Here is a 24,105-nt window from a genome sequence, read left to right on the forward strand (position 1 = left end):
CATCCTTCCTAAAGTATGGTGACTAGAAATAGATGGAATACTCTAGTTGCAACCTAAACAGAGCATAACTTCCCTATGATGCAGTTGTCTTGTCGGTCTGTGTTTGGGTTTTGGAAATGCAATGCTGTACTGACTAACTGGCTTGCCATAGTCATGTGACTCCATGAGGCACTCTGCCTCTGGGAGCAGACATCTTTGGATCAGTTCAATGAAGACTTCTCACAGACACACACTAAAGAAGACTGCTGCCTTTCCACTTGAAACATGGTGTACCAAAGTGAAAAAAAAGTAGTTTTTTAAACCCTGCAAAAGGAGCAGAGAATACAGAGAACCCAGGAACACAGGTTAAAAGCTGCAAAAAAAAGCTACTAAAAAGAACAAAGGAAAACAAAGGCTGCAAGTGAGACAGCTCAGAAAGGCACACAGAAAAGTACAGATCTGCAAAAAATCCTGCTGATAAAGGACAAAAGAAGAAAACACAGGTTGCAAGTGAAATTATTGGCTGCAGAGAAGAAAGACAAAGGAAACACAGACAGAGGCTGCAAGTAAAAAAAATACTTAGTGAGCAAGCAACGGCTGCAGTAAATTTTCCAATCTCATCCCCAGTAACATTGAAAAATCATGCATGGCAAAACTGGCGGTTTTCCCACTCTGGCAAAACTGCGATTGCAACAGACTTGAACAAACCTGAACCGGTAAGAGTAGCTACACTGTTAACACTGTTGGGGAAGGACTTCTACAAAGTATATGCCACCTTAACCTAACAGATGAGCAAAGAAAAAAGACGACAGAGATTTTGAAAGTCTTGTATGCACGTTTTGAATCCCGAATGAATGTTACATATGAACAATATGTATCCAACACTAGAGTTCAGAGTGAAAATGAGACCATTGAACGATATGTGATGGCAGTAATGCAGCTAGCAGAATCAGGTGAATTTGGACAACTAAAAGATGATCTGATTAAAGATAGAATGGTCCCAAGCATGAGAGAACCCTCGGTGAGAACACGTTTACTGAAAGATGAGAAACTGATGCTAAAGAAAGTGATAGACGTGTCAAAGTGCAGAAGTTGTGAAATGTCAGCTAGAGTATATGTATGGCACAGCAGACCAGGAGATACATTATGCTGAGAAACAGTCCAGAAGCATTTGCAGATAAAGGGCAGGATGCAAATACTGCGGAAAACAGCATGCACAGGAGATGAAGAATTGCCCAGCAAAGGGAAAGCAGTGTTTTAACTGCAAGAAACAAAATCATTTCGGCCACAAGTGCTTGACCAGAAAAAAGCAAAATAAGCTGATACAAGTGGCCACTGCAGAGTCATCAGCAGATGAGCCTGATGAAGAACTACATACGATACAACAGGTTGCTTCTGTCAAGTCTATTGGAGACAAATGGTTTGCAACTGTTACTCTTCTTCTGGGATCATCATTGTATCAAGCAGGATAGACACGTGTGCATCATGCAACAACATGATCTTCACAGACCTGTGCAAAGTAGCTCAACAGGGTGATCCGAAAATTAAGCCCTCGAAAGCAAGATTGAGGTTATACAATGGCACAGTACTCAGACCGAGAGGATAAATGAGTCTGACAACCCAATGCAATGGCAAGGAGGAAAATCTAGAGTTTCAGATCATGAAAGAGGTGCAACGGCCACTCATTTCAGCTGAAGCAAGTCTAAAGCTTGGACTGGTTACCCTAAACATGCCAACAGAGATTCCCATTGTGTTACATCACACAAAACCATTGATGGCAGAACAGATCCTAGAGGAGTACAAAGATGTGTTTAGAGGGTTGGGATGTCCACGAGGTGAATATCATCTAGAAGTAGATGCGAGTGTAAGGCCAATTTAGCATCTGCTGAGAAGAGTTCCCGCTGCCCTCAAGTCAAGCCTAAAAGACAAGATTGAAGAGCTGGAAAAGAAGGGAGTATTCAATACAGTGACAACTCCTACATACTGGATTAGCACCATGGTAGCAGTGAAACAACCTGGAAAGCTGTGAGTTTGCTTACACCCAAAGGCTCTAATAAAGTGCTGAAGAGCGCTCTCTATCCCATGCCAACCATCGAAGGAATTTTGCCATCATTTGCCATGGCAAAGGTCTTTACTATCCTACATGCGAAGGATGGTAACTGGCAAGTGAAGCTGGATGAAAGCAGCTTTGTAACTACATTCTGGACGCCGTTCAGGAGATACAGATGGTTGCGCATGCTGTTTGGCATTTCCATGGCTCCAGAAGAGTATCAATGCAGACAGCATGAGACAGTCACTGATTTTCCCAGAGTGGAAACCATAGTGGGTGTTCTACGGTCTATGGATGTGGAGACACAATGGAAGAAGTCATAGTTGACCATGGCCAGAATTTAACATGACTGCTAGAGGGAGCTCTCCAGATGAACCTGAAGCTGAACAGGAAAGATGCAACTGAAGATGCCTAAAGTCAAGTACATTGGTCATGTATTGATCGCAAAATGTCTTTGTCTGGATCCTGGCAAGGTGAGAGCTGTAGCAGCGGTGAGGCGACCGACAGACGTGAAAGCAGTGCAAGGATTTGTTGGATTCATGAACTATCTAGCAAGATTTTTGCCGAATTTGTCAGCAGAGTGTGAACCCATTACGTAAGCTAACTAATATTGCGCACATCTAGCACCGACATATCCAAGGTGATCCTTGAGTGGAGAAACACACCGACTGAAGGCATGCAAAGCAGTCCTGTCCAGAACTGGCGTCACACCACAGGCAAACTACCTTTCCAATAGTAAAACAGCTACTTGAACCAAAAGGAGTAACAGGCATGAGTGAAAAGATCAAGGTGAAACAACAGCCAACCATTGCCAGAGCTGAGCATTGGAGAGCCAGCCAGGGTGCAAACCTTAAATGCACTCAACAGGAGTCAGCCCACGTGGAAACTTGACATGTGTAGAGAAATTGTCACCTCAATTGCACGCAGTAGAAGTGAACAACCAAATAAACCAGCACAACCCCAGGCAGAACAACTAGTGAAGCTGTCCCTTCACAGCATTGGGTGGTCAGCAAGAAGGGATCTCACCAGCTGTACTGAGTACGGAACCACCATCAATCCCAGAGGTTCACATGTCCTCAGCCAGAACAATGGGATAACAGTCACCAAGGCAACAAGTGCCACAGGAACGACACTCTCCGGACAAGGAACATCACCCAGACGAACAGCCAATTTCAGTGCTCGTGCGTTCCATTAAGAGACCTGCTCAGTTTAAAGATTATGTGCAGAGACTGAATAGTAAGCCAAACAGTTCTCAATGCATGAGAACAGTGGGTATAAAGTGGTAACTTAGGAAACTCTCAGTCACACAGGATCGTGCATGCAAATGTGTCTTTTCATTGGGGAAGAAAAAGGGGCTGTTTGTATCTTAATGTATGAAACAGGGATGCTTGGGTTTTGGAAATGCAATGCTGTGCTGACCAACTGGCTTGCCATAGTCATGTGACTCTGCCATGAGGTACTCTGCCTCTGAGGGCAGACATCTTAAGATCAGTTCAATAAAGACCCCTCTCAGATACACATTAAAGAAGCCTGCTGCCCTTATATTTGAAACATTGGTACCCAACTTGTGTTGACATTCTTCATGAATTGGCTATTCCATCTTGTAAAGCATCATAGCTGATGCCTATTCTGCTCATGCGTAGCATTCATTTTTGCACTGTTCCTAGCAGTGGGTCACTAAAGAAAATTGGGTAGGATTCCTGGCTGGTTTTTCCACTCCCTGACCCTGTGGTCACTGGAGTCCGTTATAGTGCCCCAATTTTTGCCACAGCTGAAAGCAGCTAACAGATCAAGGGTCAAACAATGGGCTTTGTGGTCAGCACCACCATATATTAATATTTTAGAGTTACAATGCTATATAAAGTAGATTGTACCTCCTAATATCTTATCTAATGTTGTTCATACAAAGCCTAATCTCTCCAGAGTACTTGAATGTGTTGTTGCCTCCCAAATCCATTCCCATCTTTCCAGGCACTTCATGTTTGAATTCCTCCCATCAGGCTTCTGCCCCTGCCACTAATGAGAGAACTCTTATCAAAGTCACAAATGAAATCCTTTGTGACTGTGACAATGGTAAACTTTCCCTCCTTGTCCTTCTCGACCTTTCTGCAGCCTTTGACATGGCTGACCACACCACCTTCCTCGAGCACCTCTCAACTGTCTTGCAGCTGGGTAGAAACATACATAGAAACTAGGTGCAGGAGTAGGCCATTCGGCCCTTCGAGCATGCTCCGCCATTCGTTATGATCATGGCTGATCATCCAACTCAATAGCCTGCCCCCTCTTTCTCCCCATACCCTTTGATCCCTTTCTCCCCAAGAATTATATCCAACTCCTTCTTGAAAACATACAATGTTTTAGCCTCAACTACTTTTTGTGGTAGCGAATTCCACAGGCTCACCACTCTCTGGGTGAAGAAATTTCTCCTCATCTCAGTCCTAAATGGTCTACCCCGTATCCTCAGACTGTGACCCCTGATTCTGGACTCCCCCACCATTGGGAACATCCTTCCCGCATCTACCCTGTCTAGTCCTGTTAGAATTTTATAGGTTTCTATGAGATCCCGCTCATTCTTCTGAACTCCAGCGAATATAATCCTAACCGACTCAATCTCTCCTCATATGTCAGTCCCGCCATCCCAGGAATCAGTCTGGTAAACCTTCGCTGCACTCCCTCTATAGCAAAAACATCCTTCCTCAATTCAGGAGTCCAAAACTGCACACACTATTCCAGGTGTGGTCTCACCAGGTGCTGTATAACTGCAGCAAGACATCCCTGCTCCTGTACTCGAATCCTCGCTATGAAGGCCAACATACCATTTGCCTTCTTTACCGCCTGTTGCACCTGCATGCTTACCTTCAGCGACTGGTGTACGAGGACACCCAGGTCTCGTTGCACATTCCCCTCTCTCAATTTATAGTCATTCAGATAATAATCTGCCTTTCTGTTTTTGCTACCAAAGTGGATAACCTCATATTTATCCACATTATACTGCCTCTGCCATGCATTTGCCCACTCAGCTTGTCCAAATCACACTGAAGCATCTCTGCATCCTCCTCACAGCTCACCCTCCCACCCAGCTTTGTATCATCTGCAAATTTGGAGATATTATATTTAGTTCCCTCATCTAAATCACTAATATATATTGTGAATAGATGGGGTCCAAGCACCGATCCCTGCGGTACCCCACTAGTCACTGACTGCCATTCGGAAAAAGACCCGTTTATTCCTACTCTTTGTTTTCTGTCTGCCAACCAGTTTTCTATCCATCTCAATACACTACCCCCAATCCCATGCGCTATAATTTTACATGCTAATCTCTTATGTGGGACTTTGTCAAAAGCCTTCTGAAAGACCAAATAAACCACATCCATTGGCTCCCCCTCATCAACTCTACTAGCTACATCCTCGAAAAATTCCAGTAGATTTGTCAAGCATGATTTCCCTTTCATAAATCCATGCTGGCTCTGTCCGATTCTGCCACTGTTTTCCAAGTGCTCAGCTATTAAATTTTTTATAATGGACTCTACAATTTTCCCCACCACCGACGTCAGGCTGACTGGTCTATAATTCCCTGTTTTCTCTTTACCTCCCTTTTTAAATAGTGGGGTTACATTAGCTACCTTCCAATCTGCAGGAACTGTTCCAGAGTCTATAGAATCTCGGAAGATGACCACTATCTCTAGGGCCACTTCCTTAAGTACTCTGGGATGTAGATTATCAAGCCCTGGGGATTTATCGGCCTTCAATCCCATCAATTTCCTCAACACCATTTCCCTACTAATACTGATTTCTTTCAGTTCCTCCCTCTCTCTAAACCCTGTGTTCCCCAACATTTTTGGTAAGTTATTTGTGTCTTCCTTTGTGAAGACAGAATCAAAGTATGTATTTAGTTGGTCAGCCATTTCTTTGTTCCCCATTATAAATTCCCCTGTTTCTGACTGTAAGGGACGTACATTTGTCTTCACCAATCTTTTTCTCTTCGCATACCTATAGAAACTTTTACAGTCAGTTTTTATGTTCCCCTCAAGCTTACTCTCATATTCTATTTTCCCCTTCTTATTCCCTTGTTCCTCCTTTGCTGAATTCTAAACTGCTCCCACTCCTCAGGTCTGTTGTTTTTTTCTGGCCAATTTGTATGCCTCTTCCTTGGATCTAATACTATCTCTAATTTCCCTTGTAAACCATGGTTTGGCCACCTTTCCTGTTTTACTTTTGTGCCAGACGGGAATAAACAACTGTTGCAGTTCACCCGTGCATTTTTTGAATGTTTGCTGTTACCTATCCACCCTTGAAGTAATGTTTCCCAATCCATCGTAGCCAATTCGTGCCTCATACCATTGTAGTTTCCTTTATTAAGATTCAGGACCCTAGTCTCAGAATCAACTACGTCACTCTCCATCTTGATGAAGAATTCTATCGTATTATGGTCGCTCATCCCCAAGGGGCCTTGCACAACTAGATTGCCAATTATTCCTTTCTGATTACACAATACCCAGTCTAGGATGGTCTGTTCTCTAGTTGGCCCCTCAACGTATTGGTCCAGAAAACCATCCCGTGTACACTCCAGGAATTCCTCCTCTACGGTATTGTTACTAATTTGATTTGCCCAATCTATATGCAGATTAAAGTCACCCATAATTACAGATGTTCCTTTATTGCATGCGTCTCTAATTTCCTGTTTAATGCCGTTCCCAACATCATCACTACAGTTTGGGAGTCTATAAACAATCCCCGCTAACTTTTTTTTGCCCCTTAGTGTTTCGCAGCTCTACCCATACAGATTCCACATCGTCGGAGCTGATATCTTTCCTCACTATTGTGTTAATTTCCTCTTTAACCAGCAATGCAACTCCACCGCCTTTTCCCTTTTGTCTGTCCTTCCTAAATACTGAATACCACTGGATGTTCAGTTCCCATCCCTGGTCATCCTGCAGCCATGTCTCCGTAATCCCGACTATATCATACCTGTTTACATCTATTTGCACGGTTAATTCATCCACTTTATTGCGAATGCTCCTCGTGTTAAGGCACAAAGCCTTAAGGCTTGTCGTTTTAACATTACTTGTCCCATTCCCACTATTTTTCACTGAGGCCCTGTTTGATTCTTGCCCTTGATTTCTCTGCCTGTCACTTTTCTTATTCCCCTTTCTGTCTTTTGTTCTTGTCCTTGATTCCCCTTCCAGTGACTCCTTGCATAGGTTCCCATCCCCCTGCCATTTTAGTTTGAACCCTCCCCAACTACTCTAGCAAATATTCCCCCTAGGACATCAGTCCCGGTCCTGCCCAGGTGTAACCTGTCCAGTTTGTACTCCCCCCAGAACCGGTCCCAATGTCCCAGGAATGTGAAACCCTCCACCTCACACTATCTCTTCAGCCACGTATTCATCTGATATATCCTGCTATTTCTACTCTGACTAGTACGTGGCACTGGTAGTAATCCTGAGATCACTACCTTTGAGGTCCTACTTTTCAACTTACTTCCTAACTCCCTATTTTCTGCTTTTAGGACTTCATCCTTCTTTTACCTATGTCGTTTGTACCAATGTGTACCACGGCCACTGGCTGTTCACCCTCCCCCTTCAGAATGTCCTGTAGCCACTCTGAGACATCCTTGACCCTAGCACCAAGGAGGCAACATACCATTCTGGAGTCTTGTTTGCAGCCACAGAAATGCCTATCTATTCCCCTTACAATTGAATCCCCTATAACTATTATTCCCCAGTATTATATTATTCCCTATAACTATTAGTATTCCCATACTTTTTACTCCTCCCCTGTGCAGCAGATCCAACCGTGGCGCAATGAATTTGGCTGTTGCTGCTTTCTCCGGAGGCCATTCCCCTCAACAGTATCCAAAACGGTATATCTGTTTTGCAGGGGGATAGCCACAGGAGATCCCTGTACTGCCTGCCTAGTCCTCTTGCTCTGCCTGGTGGTCACCCATTCCCTTCCTGCCTGTGGACTCTTAGCCTGTGGTGTGACCACCTCTCTATACATGCTACCCACGATACTCTCTGCCTTGCAGATGCTCCACAGTATCCCCAGCTGCTGCTTCAGCTCCGAAACCCGGGCTTCCAGGAGATGAAGCTGGAGACACTTCCCCGCACACATGCTGGCCCCAGGCACTGGAAATGTTCCTGGCTTCCCACAAAGCTTTGAGCTCTCCTGCCATGACTTACCCCTTTAAATTAAATTAAACCAAACCTTTTGAAAGATACTTGATATCAAATAATAGCAATTACTTTAGGGCCCTTCTTCCCTGTTCCTCATTGTTACTGAATATAGCCCTTACAAATGATGAACCACAAAATAAGACCGTAAAAACTATAAGTGGTAAAAGTAGTAAATACTTACTCAACTGTACTCACGGTGCTCAAAGGATCACCTTGTTCCCACCTCACCAAACTCCCTCAGTCACCTCTGCTCTCCCAGCTCCTTTTCAACTACTTTTCAACAAATACAACTGCTCTCACCTGGTTCCATCATTTACTTTTCTAATTGTAACCAGAGAACAGTTGCAACGGCTTCTCTTCCTGCTCCCATTACCTCTTGTGTTCCCCAAGGATCTGTCCTTGTCACCCCTCTGTTCCTGAATTACATTTTGCATCTCGGCAACATCATTGAAAAGCACAGAATCAGTTTTCACCTGTGCTGATGACACCCAGCTCTACCTCACCACCATCTTTCTCGAATCTTCCACTGTTGCTAAATTATCAAACAACTTATCTGATATCCATACTGGATGAATAAAAAATTCCTCCAATTAAATGTTGGAAAGACTGCTTTTGGTCCCCAATTCAAAGCCTGTTCCCTAGCTACTGACTGCATCTCTCCCCCAGGCAACAGCCTGAGATTAAGCCAGTCTGTTTGCATACATGGAAATAAGCCTCTGACCTCATTCATGCCATCACTAAGGCCACCTATTTCCACCTCCATAACATTGCTGACTTTGCTGTTGTCTCAGCTCATCTGCTGAAACCCTCATTCATGCATTCATTACTTATAGACTCGACTAACGCACTTCTGACTGGTCTCCCATATTTTAATCTCCGTAAACTTGAGGTCAAAAACTCTGCTGCCCGTATCTCAATTCGCACCAAGCCCTGTTCACCTATCATTCCTGTGCTTGCTGACCTACATTGGCTCCTGGTCAAGCAATGTCTTGATTTTATAATTCTCACCCTTGTTTTCAAATCCCTCCATGGCCTCGCCCACTCCTACTATCTTTGTAATCTCCTCCAGCCACACAACCCTCTGAGTTATCTGAGCTCCTCTAAATCTGGCCTCTTAAGCATTCCTGATTTTAATCACTCCATCATCATTTTAGCTGTTTAGGCCCTTCACTCTGTAGTAGCCTTTCCTACACCTTCTCCAGCCCTCTACTTAACTTTCCTCCTTTTAAGACGCTCCTTAAAACTTATTTGTTTGACCAAGCCTTTGGTCATCTGACCTAATACCTCCTCATATGGCTGGGTATCATATTTTGTATTAAAATGCTTCTGTAGAATGCCTTGGGACATTTGATTACAATAAAAGTTATTAGAGTGTGAATGGCGCAGTTGGTAGTGCTTCTGCTTCTGAGCTGGGAGGCCCTGGGTTTGAGTTCCACTCCAGGACTTGTTGGCTACAGAAGAGTCCAGCTACTGATGCAGGCATGCTTGCATGTAACAGTGCCGGTCCCAGGCCCAGATAAAGTGGAAGGGTTGGTGTCAGGAAGGGCATCCAACTGTAAAACAACCCGCCAAATCCAAAAAATGTGATCGTTGATATGAAGGGTGATCACCCAGCATTGTGGCTACCACGTGTAACACGGGAAAAGCCAAAAGTGGAAGCAAATAAGCAGTAAATATAAGTTGTTGTTGTCATATTTCTTCTTATCCAATGTGTCCAAATGTTGTCTTACATGATGGCTTATTTTCTTCAAGACTAGTTGCAGCTATATTGTGAGACAACAGGATGTTTCCTGTTGTGAATACATTAGCTAGCTTGATTTGAGTATTCCTGCCAAAGCACTTATAGAATTGATAGGGTTTGAAAACAAAATGGGGCACAGGATTGGAACAATAAGGTAAAGAATTACAATGCCTTCTTCAGGATTTGACGACTGTATGATGTGGATGGTTCAGCTGTTTGGGTTGTAACGTCCCGCTACATTCTTCATCCTTGAAAGCCATTTTTCAGTTATCTACATATCCATGGTGGAGGTTCCTTTGTTACCATATGATAATCGACAAATGAACCTTTTCTATCCCTATGAGAGTGGCCAAAAATTACCAGGAGGTAAAAAAAATGAGGTGGAACTTTTTTTAAAAACTCTTTCATGGCAGTGGGCTTCATTGATAAGGCCAGAATTTGTTGTCAACTCATAATTGCCCTTGAGAAGATGGTGCTGAGCTGCCTTCTTCAATCACCTAGTCCATCTGGTGCAGGAACACCCACAGTGCTGTTAGGAAGTGAGTTCCAGGATTTTGACCTAGCAACTGTGGAGAAACAGCAATATAGTTCCAAGTCAGGATGGTGTATGGCTTGGAGGGGAGCTTGCAAATGGTCGTGTTCCCATGTATCTGCTGCCCTTGGTTTTCTAGGTGGTGGAAGTCACGTGTTTGGAAGGTGCTGTCGAAGGAAGCTTGACTAGTTGCTGCAGTGCATCTTGTGTGTGGTATATGATGCTGCCACTGTGTGTTTGTGGTGGAAGAAGTGAATGTTTGAGGTGGTGGTTGGGATGGCAATCAAGCAAGCAGGCTGCATTGTCCTGGTTGGTGTCGAGTTTCTTGAGCGTTGTTGGAGCTGCAATCATCCAGGCAAGTATTCCATCACACTCCTGACTTGTGCCTTGTAGATGGTGGACAGGCTTTGGGGAGCCAGGAGGTGAGTCACTTGCTGTAGAACTCCCAGCCTCTGATCTTCTCTTAGCCAAATATGCTGGTCCAGTTCAGTTTCTGATCAATAGTAACCCTTAGGATGTTGGCAGAGCTAGACTGAAGGCAAACAATGTTTTTGTATGTTTTGGCTTTTTAAAAAAATGTTAGTTTTTTCAGATCCAAGTTCAGAACTGCTGGCCTGGGGCCACAACCTAATTGAACTTGAGCATCAGTTCCTTATGGCTGTGATGACAGCAGTTCTCTTCATTTCTTGCATTTTTCTGGGCGACAGGAAGGGTTTGCGTTTACAAAACTTTTCACGCTGTTTTTTTAAAAATCTTTTCCGGGCATTGTTTCTTTGCTGTTTCTATCTCAGTTCCTGTATTATAATCAGATTTTTTTTAAAGGGGCTGTAAAACAATCATTATCTGATTTGGAACTGAACGTGATGAAAGGGTGAAATGAACTCAATTTAAAATGGAGTGAGGGAAACTCTTTTGTTGTACTCGCAATGATTGGCTGCAACAAGCTTGCAAAAAAAATTTGATTGTTCTGTAAGTTTTCCGTTTACTGCCCTATGTTGTCCAAATCAAAAAACCAGAGTTGCGTAGCCTGATTGTTCCTGCAGTATTTTGCTGTTTTAAGATTTCTGCTCGTGGCCAGCGGCTGACCAGAGATCTTCTTTACTTCTTACTATTGAGTTATATATCTCTTGTTGGAAACCTCGCCAGTAGATTATAGTGCCATAAGGGCACAGATTTCATGAAATTGCTGTGAGGCTGTGCGAAAAATAATGACACACACAGTTTGACAGACTGCGAGTGAGTTACAGGACAGGCAGTGAAGAGCAGGCTCGATATCGAGGAGCAGGCTGGACTCTTGTGGAAAACTGCTGCGGTACTACTGAAAGCAGGGCAAGTGCAGAGAATTCTAGTGGTGAGTGTTAAATACAAGTGTAGGTATTGACACAAAGCATCACTTGAGTTGTCATCTGAAATATAGTTGCTCAAACTTATTTTTGAAATGAATATTTTAAATATGTTTTTAAAAAATTCTAACCCATCAATTTTGATGCAAATGAGAAACTGTTGATAAAGTGTTTTTGACATTATTTATCTGAAGTAATTTAAGTTAAACCAAATGTTATCATTAGGATGTCATGGACATTTTTTTTGAACTACTTTTCCTTGAATTGTGGAAAACATCTACTAGTACAGTTAGTTTGTAAAATTAAATTTGGGCTGTACCTGGAGGCAGCATTTGGAACCGTACAGTGTAAGAGTGAAATACCTGTGGCTACAAACATACCACTGGTGATGTTAATGGGATCAATTTTAAGTGATAAATTAAGTGTATCATACAAAAATGTTGCACAACATTAAACTCTATTGTCTTAAGTGTGGTTACTCTTTTCCTGCTTTGGTATATTGGCATTTGCACTGATGTGGTATTGCATCACATCTTTCAGAAATGTATCAAGTGCATCATGTACAGTGAATTACTTTTAAATGCATTGACTGATGTAGGCAAACGTGGCAGCCAAAAATGCAGAGCTGACTCTTGTTTATATTAGTCAAAAATCGCTGGGAAAAGTGAGGACTCGTAATAATAATAATAATAAGGGTATAAAAGATTGTAAGCACTAGTCAGATCCCTGAGAGCACAATGTTCAGCCCATTGATCCTGCAAAGCATGTTTTGGTGTGTTTTATATTTTTTATTAATGATTGTAGTTTGCAGTAGTTTTATTTTCAGTATAAAGCACAGTATTTTTTGCCTTGCTTGTTCTTTGGATCTTTTCACAAGAGTCAAAAGAACAGTTTGGCCAGAAATTACTGTTGGTGATAATAGGCGATGAATGCTATTAAAATAACTTTTTTTCCCTCTGGTATTACAATGGAATGTAGTAACTCATTTTGTTTTAAGTTAACCTTTCTATTTAAAAAAACGAAAACTACTATCAGAAAAAATTGACCATAAATCACTGGATAATCATAAAACCCCAAATGGTTCACTAATGCCCTTTCAGAGAAGGAAGCTTGCTGTTCTTACCAGTCTAGCTGATGCATGACCCCAGACCCACAACAATGTGGCTGACACTTAACTGAACTCCATAGTAACCTAGAAAGCCAGTAAATTGTATTAAACTGCTCAGCGTTTCAGGAAGAAGGCATCCAGCACCACTTTCTCAAGGTAACTCGGGATGGTAATAAATGCTTGCCTAGTCAGTGATGCCAACATCCCAAGAATGAATGAGGAAAAAAAAGTAAACCAAGGAGTGTCATACAACTGTTAAACTTTCATCCACTTTTTCCTACCACCAGCAATTTTTAGCATCATTATTAGAAAATATTTTGAAGCAAACAGCAAGTTCTCTTTATTCATTCATGGGATGTAAGCATTGCTTGCAAGGCCAGCATTTATTGCTCCTCTCTAATTTGCCTTGAGAAGGTGGTGGTGCACTGCCTTCTTGAACTGCTGCAGTTCATGTGGTGTAGGTACACCACACAGTTCTGTTAGGAAGGGAGTGACAGTGAAGGAACAGTCATATACTTCCAAGTCAGGATTGTGTGTTGCTTGGAGGGGAACTTGCAGGTGGTGCTGTTCCCATGCTTCAGCTGCACCTGCCCTTCTAAGCATTAAAGATCGCGGGTTTAGAATATGCCGTTGAAGGAAGCTTGGCGAGTTGCTGCAGTGCGTTGTGTAGATGGTACACACTGATGCCACTGTGCGTTCATGGTAGTGGGAGTGAAGGTTTGAGATGCTAGATGGGGTGCTGATCAAGCGTGCTACTTTGTCCAGGATCATGCAGAACTTTTCGAATGTTGTTGAAGCTGCACTCATCCAGGCAAGTGGGGAGTATTCCATCACACTCCTGACTTGTGCCTTGTAGATGGTGGACATGCTTTGGGGAGTCAGGAGGTGAGTTACTCTCCACAGAATTCCCAGCCTCTGACCTGCTCTTGTAGCCATAGTATTTATATGGCTGTTCTAGATAAGTTTCTGATCAATGGCAACCCCCAGGGGTTAATCCTCTAGAAGAATTAGAGGGGGAAAAAAACTTGATATTTGGATGTCCCTTTTTGTTAGAATTCTGTTCTCAGATTTTGCTTAAATTACATTAATTTGCTGTCATCTCTCCAGAAGTTCCATAAAAATAAATGCAATTTAATTAAAATAGTTCAATCAGAATGGCCTCAATTCTTGTAATCTCATATTACTATTCTTGGCTACCACTGGAGAAAAATGGGGAGAGATGTGACAGTGATCCATATTTGTCTTGTGAATGTAGGATGTACTGCAGGTTGAGATTTAGTTGGCCTGCTGAAAATTTTCATTTTATGGGCTAATGTACCTGGGGGTAGATTTACTATAATTGTACTGAAGTCCTTACAGCTAATATTTTCAATATCTCGAGTATTGTAATCCTTCTAGGAGAAACTTTAAAAGGCAGAATTGCATTAGGCTCCAATTTCCCAGAAATTGAACCAAAGTGTCAAAATCAAAATTTTGGGAGCTGCTAATTGCAGCCCTCCCCACCAATCCCACCTATGGAAATTTCATGCTTTCAGCCTCCCCCTGTAGTAAGTTGTAAATCCCCCAGTGCCGCAAGCTGCCCTTTTGTGTCTTTTAGATTCATGTTACTGCTGTTGACAGTAATGGAATATTTGGAATATCTGCAATTTATGATAAGGCCGTGGGTGGAATTTAGTCCATGGGGTCTCGATGGCAGTCCCAAAAGTCAGCAGGATTCCTAGGTGGACGAGAACGGGCTGCAGCGGCCGGTCAAAGTGATGCGTGGCGTCTTTCAGATTATGTGGTAGAGATGGGGCCCATTTGCTGCTCTCCAATAATGTCGCTGGTGTCTGCAGATGTCTCCTGTCGGCTTTGCTCCGCTCATGTGTCCAGCACTGTGCTTGCCACTGAAGAATGATGAAGGCTGAGTAACATAGTACATACTGGTATTGAACAAGATTAATATATATGCTGTAACATTACTCAAAAAAAAATGTTAGGTGATTATATCATACAACACAGAGTTCTGCTGCTCTTTGATCACTTTTGTGGTATCATATTTTTCACACAACGCAGACTCAAATATCAACGGTCGTACGGTACTGAGGTTAAATTGATAAAAATGTCACTGGCTGCTGGCCCACTTTCTGATGCTGCTTGGACTGCTCCATCAGGCCCTCCCCTTCTGTCCTGTGCCCCTCAGAATGTGACTTTGCAAACTCCTTCCATCCTGCTGTGAAATGGCTGACCTCAACCTCCCACTTCAACACTACCAGCTTTCGCTTGTTGGTGCCTGCGTTCCCGCTTGTCATTCACTTAATCACCAAAGTTACGATTAGTCCTGTTCATCAGCATGTAAATTATTCTTAACTTGCCTTCTTAACCACCTCAGTTGGCTTCCTGCCACCTTGCTGTGGGTTTGCCCCCTCCTTGCTGCCCCACCAGCCGTTTAATCCGGTCATCAGTTCCTGCCATTGGGAATCTTTCCTGCCCACTTCCACCTGATTCTAAGGCCCTTCCCACCACGAAACCACTTTGGTGGCTTGCACTAAATTCCGCCTCACATTTCACAGCCAGTTGTCTGATACCTATTTTTTTCAGGTTATATAGCTTTTAATTTGGGCTATTTTTCATCTGTTAACTATTGGGGCTATGGGTCAGTTTTCTAGATTGGCATGTATGAATTAATGTCAGGCTGAGGAATACTTTGCTGATTTTGTTTTTAATTAGGTTTTTCTTGTTTAATTTTCTTTCTCTCGTGTCCTGTTCTTGCAAGAGAGTCAGCAAAGAGCTGCTCTCAACCATGTGACCAATTACTAGGCTAGGTATTGGCCTGAGACGACTTTGCAGCCATTTGTTTCTTTCGCTCCTCTATTCCTGGAGGTGATCAGTGGCATTCGATCAGTTCCATGGATGCAGATAGCCTGAACATACCTAACCCCTGTTGCTCTTCTTGATATGTAATCCTAGTGTTTCCAGAATAATACGCAATAGGACATGAGAGCATCATATTGAGCATTAGTATACATGCATCTTCCACCAGCTCTTCATGCTCAGTGGTCAGCAGTTCAAATTTTGGCCCTCCATCAGGCCCAGGGACACCTGAGGCTAAACTGTAGGGACCCTCCAGGGCTCAGTGATCAATGGCTACATGGATGAGTTGCCAAAGAGCAACTGGTGCCGTGAAACTATATATCAGGAAGGAGTCAACACCACACAGGAGAGGAGAAAATTGCCAAGAAAAAAAAGTTTGGATACTCTTGAAACTAGGAAGAAATCTCATGTCAAATCTGTTTTTTCATTTAAGTTAAACGATTGACAAGTAACACTGATTAAATCAAATGAATCTCTTTCTCTGTTTAAAATATAAATTGTACGGTAAACATTTCATTGCACACTCCTCTAGGGAGTTTAAGAATTTTTGTTATGCTGCTATTTCAATGTTGATCACAAAAAAAACAATGTGTTTCTTCTTTTTATGGACAGGAGAATTGCAGGAAATAGTTTCTGAGTTGGGCAGTTGAAATATCCTGTGTTTAAAATTTGAAAGAGCCCAGAAAGCTGCTGTGTTTTCTTAAGCCTTGCATTCAGATAGGGCTCTCAAACTCACGCAATCCCCTCACCCCGCCCCTTAAAGAAGAAGCTTTGCTTTCAGGATTCCTTTTTAAAAACCAAGCCATTATACTGAGTTATAACTAATTTCTGTATTTTACTGTTTTGTCAAATGAATTTTGTTTTAAATGAGAACTGATGAATGCATGGAGAAATCTGCCTGTGAGAATTCCTGTGTGGGATAAAGTGATGGAATTGAGTTAACCTGAGCATGTGATAACAACTCCAGTGTAACCGATTCTGTTGATAATATAGCCCTCTCACATTGAGAACTTTTACATTTGGTACTTCTGTTGTTCAGGTTTTAGGAGAATCATATTTATATATTAGCTCCCTACTTTAGACTCTTAAAACCAACTAATTTCCTTGGGCAACAATTCTGCAATTAGCCTATGAAAATGTGACTTTGTTACACTGGTGTTGGGATAAGAAAGTTAATTTTAGCATGGTCAATGCACTGTAGTCAAAACCATGACCAATGCTCTCCTACATTCTGATCTTGAAAAGTGCCAAATATAAAAATACTTTCCCTAATTCAACTCAGCCAGCACCCTGTTGCTGAAATAAAAACAGAACATGCTAGAAATACTCAAGGAGGCCAAGTAGCATCTGTGGAGAAAGAAACGGTTAACGTTTCGGACTGATGACCTTGCATTGGAACTAGAAAACGTTAGAGATGTGTTACTGACTGTACATCTACTGATGCTACTTCAGCTCCTTCATATTATCAGTCCCAGTAACCATGTTCATCCAGCACTTACTATCTGTAGTTGCATTTCCACTTAGGATATAGCCGAATGCAAACATCCAACCGGATTTGAGGCTCCGTGAACCAACTGGATTTCAGACCTATGAGAATGTGGTTTGGTGAATCTTGCAACGGACTAAAGATTAGTTTCCATAAAGTAAAAGCAGAGAGCCAATTGTTACTTGCAGGATTCAACAACATTTCGTGAGTCTGGCCCTGACTTGCGGCCTAAAAGTGAGCGACAGGCTCTCCCGAACATAAGTGCACAGTTAGAAACTCTTCATGCGCAGTCCAGCTCCCTGCACTACCAAGCTCGCTAACTCCTTCCAGCCAGCACAATGTTTTACTGATGCACCTATGCTGATGTTAGTTCAGTTCCCTCGTTATGACCTCTGATGTTTGGAAATGCCAAAAGTGAGATTTATTATCAAAAAAGTGAGACTGATGGCAGACTTTTTAAACCTATCAGAGTTTTTATTTTTCAGAGTAATGTACATCAAAATATGCCATTTTTAGCAATGATGGCACCTTTATGGCTTGTGCACTACCCAGCTCAGTAACACAGCCAGCACCTGTGTTACTATCTCCCTTACATCATCAGACTTAGTAACCCAAACTCTGTCAATTTCAGGAAACCCACAACAAACTGAAGACGTGGCAAAACTCATTTTTAAATTCTGGATGTGATGATACAGCCCCTTTTAAATGAGAGTATAAATGATGGGAAGTGCAACTGGCAATTCAGAATCCTGTGACCCTGTAACAATGACCTAAGTGGAATTGTTATAAGAAAGTTTGAGCACTGGGTGACATAAATTCTACATTGTGCTAGTTTCTTTATTTTGCATTGTAGAACCTTTGCATATTTTCTGGAAGCATGCTGACTTTTTTTTCGTCTTTTGACAGCCTGCAGAGGACCTGCTTTTATGCTAATTGCAGAACTCCTGTTATGGCTTTGCTTCTACCTGCAGCTGTTTGACCCGCATCTAATAAGACTAGCAAGCTGCTTTGAGGGATCTACAGAGTAGAGTTGGGGACTGACTGAGATGCCAATTGGTGTTTCTTTCAGTAGTACAGAGTTTGAATGCTTTGCTGAAGAAGCAGTCAGGACTCGTTGTTAAAAGGATATCATTGTCATGAATAAAGTATATAGTAAGCTTTTTTGTTTGGTGTAAGAGAGAAAATGCGTGCACTATTTTCCTCGGGGTTGTGCCAAACATGAATTTGACAATTATGCATTTCTGTGGGTTTCTATCAATGCATTTTGTGTATCCAAATACAAAAAAAAGTTTGATTTATTTCATTTAAAGATGGTATTCCTTTTAGCTGGCACAGGTGTGGTTAAGGCAGGGAGGGATTTTCTGTTTCAAGAGGAGGAGAAATGGGACTGAAGGACAAAAGATATGAAATATTAATAGGAGCCCCACTGATGACTCAGTGGGTAAATGCAGTGCTGAGTGTGGTACTGATCCATGCAGACACACAATTCCTTGGGTTGGGAAAAATCAGCTGGGTTCTCTCTTCTGACCACTGTCTAGTGACCATTGTTAGAAAAAAAATGTCAGTGAGGGGAATTGTTTTCTATGCTAGAAAAGCCCACTGGCATTTATCCAGGTGCTTGTACATGAGGTGAGATACTGGAGTGCTGCAGTGCCTGTGGAACTATAATGTTACAACCGATCCCCAGGCAAGGTCCCCCCAATTTGTTATGACCCGGGACGAGGTCCCCCAAATTGTTATGCTCCCAGGTAAGGAGAGATGAACTGGCTCCCCTTCTTTATTCAAACCCCTCGGTCACAATCAGGTTAATTTTAAAAAGATCCCTGCCCTCGTGGATACCTTTTCCCAGTCCAAATGTATTTGTGTTTTAAAAGGAGCCAATTTAACCAGGCTTTCTTGAGTCAAAGAAAAAGTGAGTTTATTAGTTACAAAACGCAAGGAAAAATAATAAAAGCACAACACACATGCACGTAGATTAGAAATGAGAAATTGAGTCCAAAAATAAAAGTTTTTAAAAAACAAATCAGTCCTTTTGCTTGCCTGCGAGGAATAGATGGCAAAAGGTTGCGGCCGTTAAATTGGAGTGATTCTGGTAGCGCTGACTTTAGCAGCTGAGCAGTTGGGTTGGAGATTCTTGGTTCTGCAGTTTAGCTGAAAGGAGTTGTCCTGTTTTTTGGCTGTGGCTTTGCTGACTTGTGACTTGCTTCCAGCAATCAGGGAGAAAGAGTTTTTTTTTACCTGCAAGCTCAGGGATGCCCAGTTGGTGTTCTTCAGCTGTGACATTCACAGCACACACACACACAGGCACACACTAGACCAGCACACAGAATTAGGGCTGCAGTTGGCTTTTTAAAATGCCTTCCCTTGTGTATTCCTGGAAGGGAAAAACAAATATGTCTTTAGCCCAGATCTGTTTCCTTTTCAACCCAGTTAGTGTTCAGTCTGGGATATAACTCAACAGGAGGTGGTTTTGGCTGAGAGAGTAATCATTTTCCATTATCCCCGCAATCACAGGAGATGACAGTTCAGTTTTCATTGTATCCTTTCCTTTGAAGTGGCACAGTCTGAAGTAGGCCGTGTCACACTTTTTGGATGTGACATTCCATTCTTTCTAAACTAGTTGGTCAAGTAGTCAACATAAGAATTTTCCAGCAAGTGGTTATCTTACAGTCTCAGCCAGCTTTTGCTTGTCTGTCCTTTTTTTTTGAAAACACGTCTTTCTTAAAAGTTCAATATGTCCATAAATAATTAGGGGATAGGATCCATGGTCATGACAATAACATAATGAGATTCACCACTTTCAAGAAAGGGTGAAACTTGGGGCTGTTGAAACTGCAATGCACCAAATAGCACCCAAAAGTTTAGTTAAGAAAACTTTTGAAATACAATTTGAATGTAACTTTATGGCGTATTAATCCTATCAAAATACCTGCCTGCCTTATGTTTCCCAGCATCTGTCACATGCAGCCCTTGGCCAACTCCTAATGAACTTAAATTAGCTGTGAAGCACTTTAGGATGCCCTTAAGACATGAAATGTATTGTACAAATGTAAGTACTTTTGAAGTGCTTATCATGTGGATGAGGTCCACAAACAGAGAAATGAAATAAGTGACCAATTACTAGACAGAATTAAGTGCTTCTTCACCTGACATCTATAGCTCACATGTGTGTGTTTTCTTGGTTTAGGAGGAATGGTCCAGGGATAAGACCTTACACATGGCACTTAGCCAAGTTATCAGAGGCACAGCCTGAGGCTGCTATGATGCACCATTCATCAGGATGTCTCAGTCTGTCATGGCACTCAGGATATGACACCAGGTGAGTCTTATGGACTGTTAATGTTGGTGGCTGTTAGCATTGTTACTGAGATAAGAATGAGGTGTGTGAAAAAAACAGTTAAGCTTGCCCAAAAGGCTCAGTTGGTAAATACACAACAAAAACAAAAATACCTGGAAAAACTCAGCAGGTCTGGCAGCATCTGCGGAGAGGGACACAGTTAAAGTTTTGAGTCCGAATGACCCTTCAACAGAACTAAGTAAAAATAGAAGAGAGGTGAAATATAAGCTGGTTTAAGGGGGGTGGGACAAGTAGAGCTGGATAGAGGGCCAGTGATAGGTGGAGATAACCAAAAGATGTCACAGACAAAAGGACAAAGAGTTGTTGAAGCTGGTGATATTATCTAAGGAATGTGCTAATTAAGGGTAGAAAGCAGGACAAGCAAGGTACAGATAGCCCTAGTGGGGGTGGGGTGGGGTGAAGGAATCAAAAAGGGCTAAAAGGTAGAGATAAAACAATGGATGGAAATACATTTAAAAATAACGGAAATAGGTGGGAAAAGAAAAATCTATATAAATTATATTTAAAAAAGGGGGGATCGGAAAGGGGGTGGGGATGGAGGAGAGAGTTCATGATCTAAAATTGTTGAATTCAATATTCAGTCCGGAAGGCTGTAAAGTGCCTAGTCGGAAGATGAGGTGCTGTTCCTCCAGTTTGCGTTGAGCTTCACTGGAACGATGCAACAGGCCAAGGACGGACATGTGGGCATGAGAGCAGGGTGGAGTGTTGAAATGGCAAGCGACATGGAGGTCTGGGTAATGCTAGCGGACAGACGGAAGGCGTTCTGCAAAGCGGTCACCCAGTCTGCGTTTGGTCTCTCCAATGTAGAGGAAACTGCATTGGGAGCAACGAATGCAGTAGACTAAATTGAGGGAAGTGCAAGTGAAATGCTGCTTCACTTGAAAGGAGTGTTTGGGCCCTTGGACGGTGAGGAGAGGGGAAGTAAAGTAAAGGTAAATACACAGTGATACCAAGCACTGCAGACAAGAATGTCTGCAGCTGAAATCCTGGTATGAGTCAGCTAACCCAAGCTAACATGATAATTGCAGCACTACAAATATCTTTAATGCTCCTGGGCTAGGGAATGGAAATCAATAAGATTTCTGCACCTGATTGATTCCTAATAATCTTTGCTGGGATGTGCCTTTGTGTATGTTGGGTTTAGGACTGGATTAAATCCAACTGTCACTTTCCCCCCTGCCTCCCCTCCCCCCACCCCCTCCATTCACATGAAGAACCATTACTTAGTGAGGTACCAGTAGGTAGCCAGTGTTCATAGAACCAAAACCCAGAATAAGACATCCCCTACAGCAAAGCAAGAGAAAAAATGAGAGATAAACAAGTCTACAAATATAGGAATGCTGACTATTCAGCATGACATTCCTGCATTCTTTTGTTTGGATGTTTATGGATTGCTGCTCTTTGCCACTGCTGCTGATCTGACAGGAATCATTGTATTTGTCTTAATTACAATAGAACCCTGTCACATGCAACATCAGGCTGGAAAAATATTTTGTTGAAACACATGTTGATGACATGCTGAAGATGTTAGTGTCAGTTGACTTCTAAACTTGATTAAACCCTACTCCCATTTTGATTTTACAACCATTTTCATGCTGTTTTTAAAACGTTATACATTGTTTTTCATGATTTGACTTCAAGATACAGTACTGTTGTTGCCTTGTGGACAGAAAATCCTAGAGACACCCAGTTCCTTTAAGACATTTGTTTTTTGTTTGAGGTGTATAAAGAGACCTTATTCTAAGTTTTTTTTATCCTTAGACCTTTTTCTTCTGTGGCTAGCAACAGACCTTTGTGGTTTTCCACAATAGTGGATTTACAAACATAAAATACAAAAAGACAGACGAGGCCAGAAGGTCTATCCAGCCTGTTTCAAACAGTCATGATGGAACTGAGGAAGCATCCGGACTCCCAGCATACCCTCTCACATGTAATCGCTTGGAAGAATCTCAATAAAATAGATTTTAAAAACCCTTGGCCAAATTACATAGAATTTAAAGTACAGAAACAGGTCATTTGGCCCAACTAGTTGTGCCAACATTTGTGCTTCACATATGCCAACATAATCTTCGATCCCTTTCTCCCTTGTATTTATTTAGCTTTCCCTTAAATACATCCATGCTATTTTCCTGAACTACTCTATATGGTAATGAGTTCTACATTTTATTCACTGGGTAAATAAGTTTCTCCTGAATTTCTGATTGGAGTTAAGAGTGACTAGAGAATCCTCTTGACTCTTTGCCCATCCTTTGAGTCTCCTACTCTCTCTCTTCTGTTTCTGGATTTTCTTTTCTGATTTTTTTTTCTCTCTGACCCAGTTTTTCCTCAGTAATAGTAATTAGTTTGGCATGTAGGAACATGAGTATAGGCTGTTCCTTCATTGAGATTAGAGGTTCTCAAACATTTTTGGTTGAAGGTCCCCATTTCAAATCAATTAGTAATCATGGACCCCCTCCCGTCCAAATTACAACATGATATAATACTTCTTACATGCAACACTTGCATAGTATGATTATTTTAGTAATTTTTTAAGAAAACAGGTACTTGCCCATCTCACCAATATCTTTATGTATGTTTACTCTCTCAGCAGAGTCTGTCTGTCCTTATTGTGATTTTTGACAATGAGACTCATAAATCATTCTCCTGTCTGGAAGCGGATCAGAGCGCACTCGGAGCCTCAGATGGCATGGGTGAAAGTCAGGCTGTAAGGACTGTAAGGAGCCAACAATTGCGACCAGCAGATGTTATGGTAGCGGCCACTTTATTCAGACTGAAAGTTCTGGCGCTGCTGTTTGCATCTTCAATTTGTATCAAAGTAACATTATTTTCTGCAATGGCAGCAATGAAGACAAATTAAAGATCCTGTTTATAAATGTATATTGTTGGGAAAGGTAGCAACAATTTTATTGCTGCTTTTACCAATTCTGGGTACATTGCAGCAACAGATGGCCAAAACTGGGAATGTGTTCCTGTAAATTAAACTTTAGCAAGCAGTCACAGGGCATTTCCACCAGCTCCTCCATCTGTGTTTCCATGCTAATTTTGAATTTAAACATACTGATAGAGGATTTTTGAAATATTTAGTGGAAGAACATTTCAAACCTTTAAATATCATTTTAAGAAAAAGTGCAATATGCCACTGATACACTAACCATATTAAAGTGATTACTGTGATACACAAGTCCAGCACCGTCTAATCAACAGTGCAGGTCTGAAAGCAGTCTTAGGTGTGAACACTCAACGCTGGGATATTGGCTCTAACAACTTATTGTCGAGCCCCAGAGAGAAGCGGCAGTGATAGAGGCTGATATGTGGATCAGCGGCTTGTCCTTCTGGAATATGTGGCAGCTTTGTGGAGGAAGGATTGATTGTTGAGTTTTGTTACTTTGATACAAATTGAAGATGCAAACAGCAGCGCCAGAACTTTCAGTCCGAATAAAGTGGCCGCTACCATAACATCTGCTGGTTGCAATTGTTGG

The 24,105-nt window shown here is 42.1% G+C and overlaps 1 protein-coding gene across 3 annotated transcripts in view; it reads left to right on the top strand.

Moving 5' to 3' along the window:
- LOC144683721 (protein Shroom4-like) overlaps positions 1-24,105 on the top strand; it is a 155,780-nt gene that overhangs the window by 61,722 nt on the left and 69,953 nt on the right. The window contains exons 1-2 of one of the 3 annotated variants that reach the window (XM_078547039.1): positions 11,102-11,829; positions 20,456-20,587. In XM_078547039.1, coding sequence (XP_078403165.1) covers positions 20,529-20,587 — 59 coding nt within the window. In that variant the 5' untranslated portion in view covers positions 11,102-11,829; positions 20,456-20,528. Of the gene's footprint in view, positions 1-11,101; positions 11,830-20,455; positions 20,588-24,105 lie in introns of those variants that run through there. The other 2 variants (XM_078547040.1, XM_078547038.1) reach the window with 2 other exon arrangements.

Source organism: Cetorhinus maximus, chromosome 8 (assembly GCF_964194155.1).
Source record: "Cetorhinus maximus chromosome 8, sCetMax3.hap1.1, whole genome shotgun sequence".
NCBI lineage: Eukaryota > Metazoa > Chordata > Chondrichthyes > Lamniformes > Cetorhinidae > Cetorhinus > Cetorhinus maximus.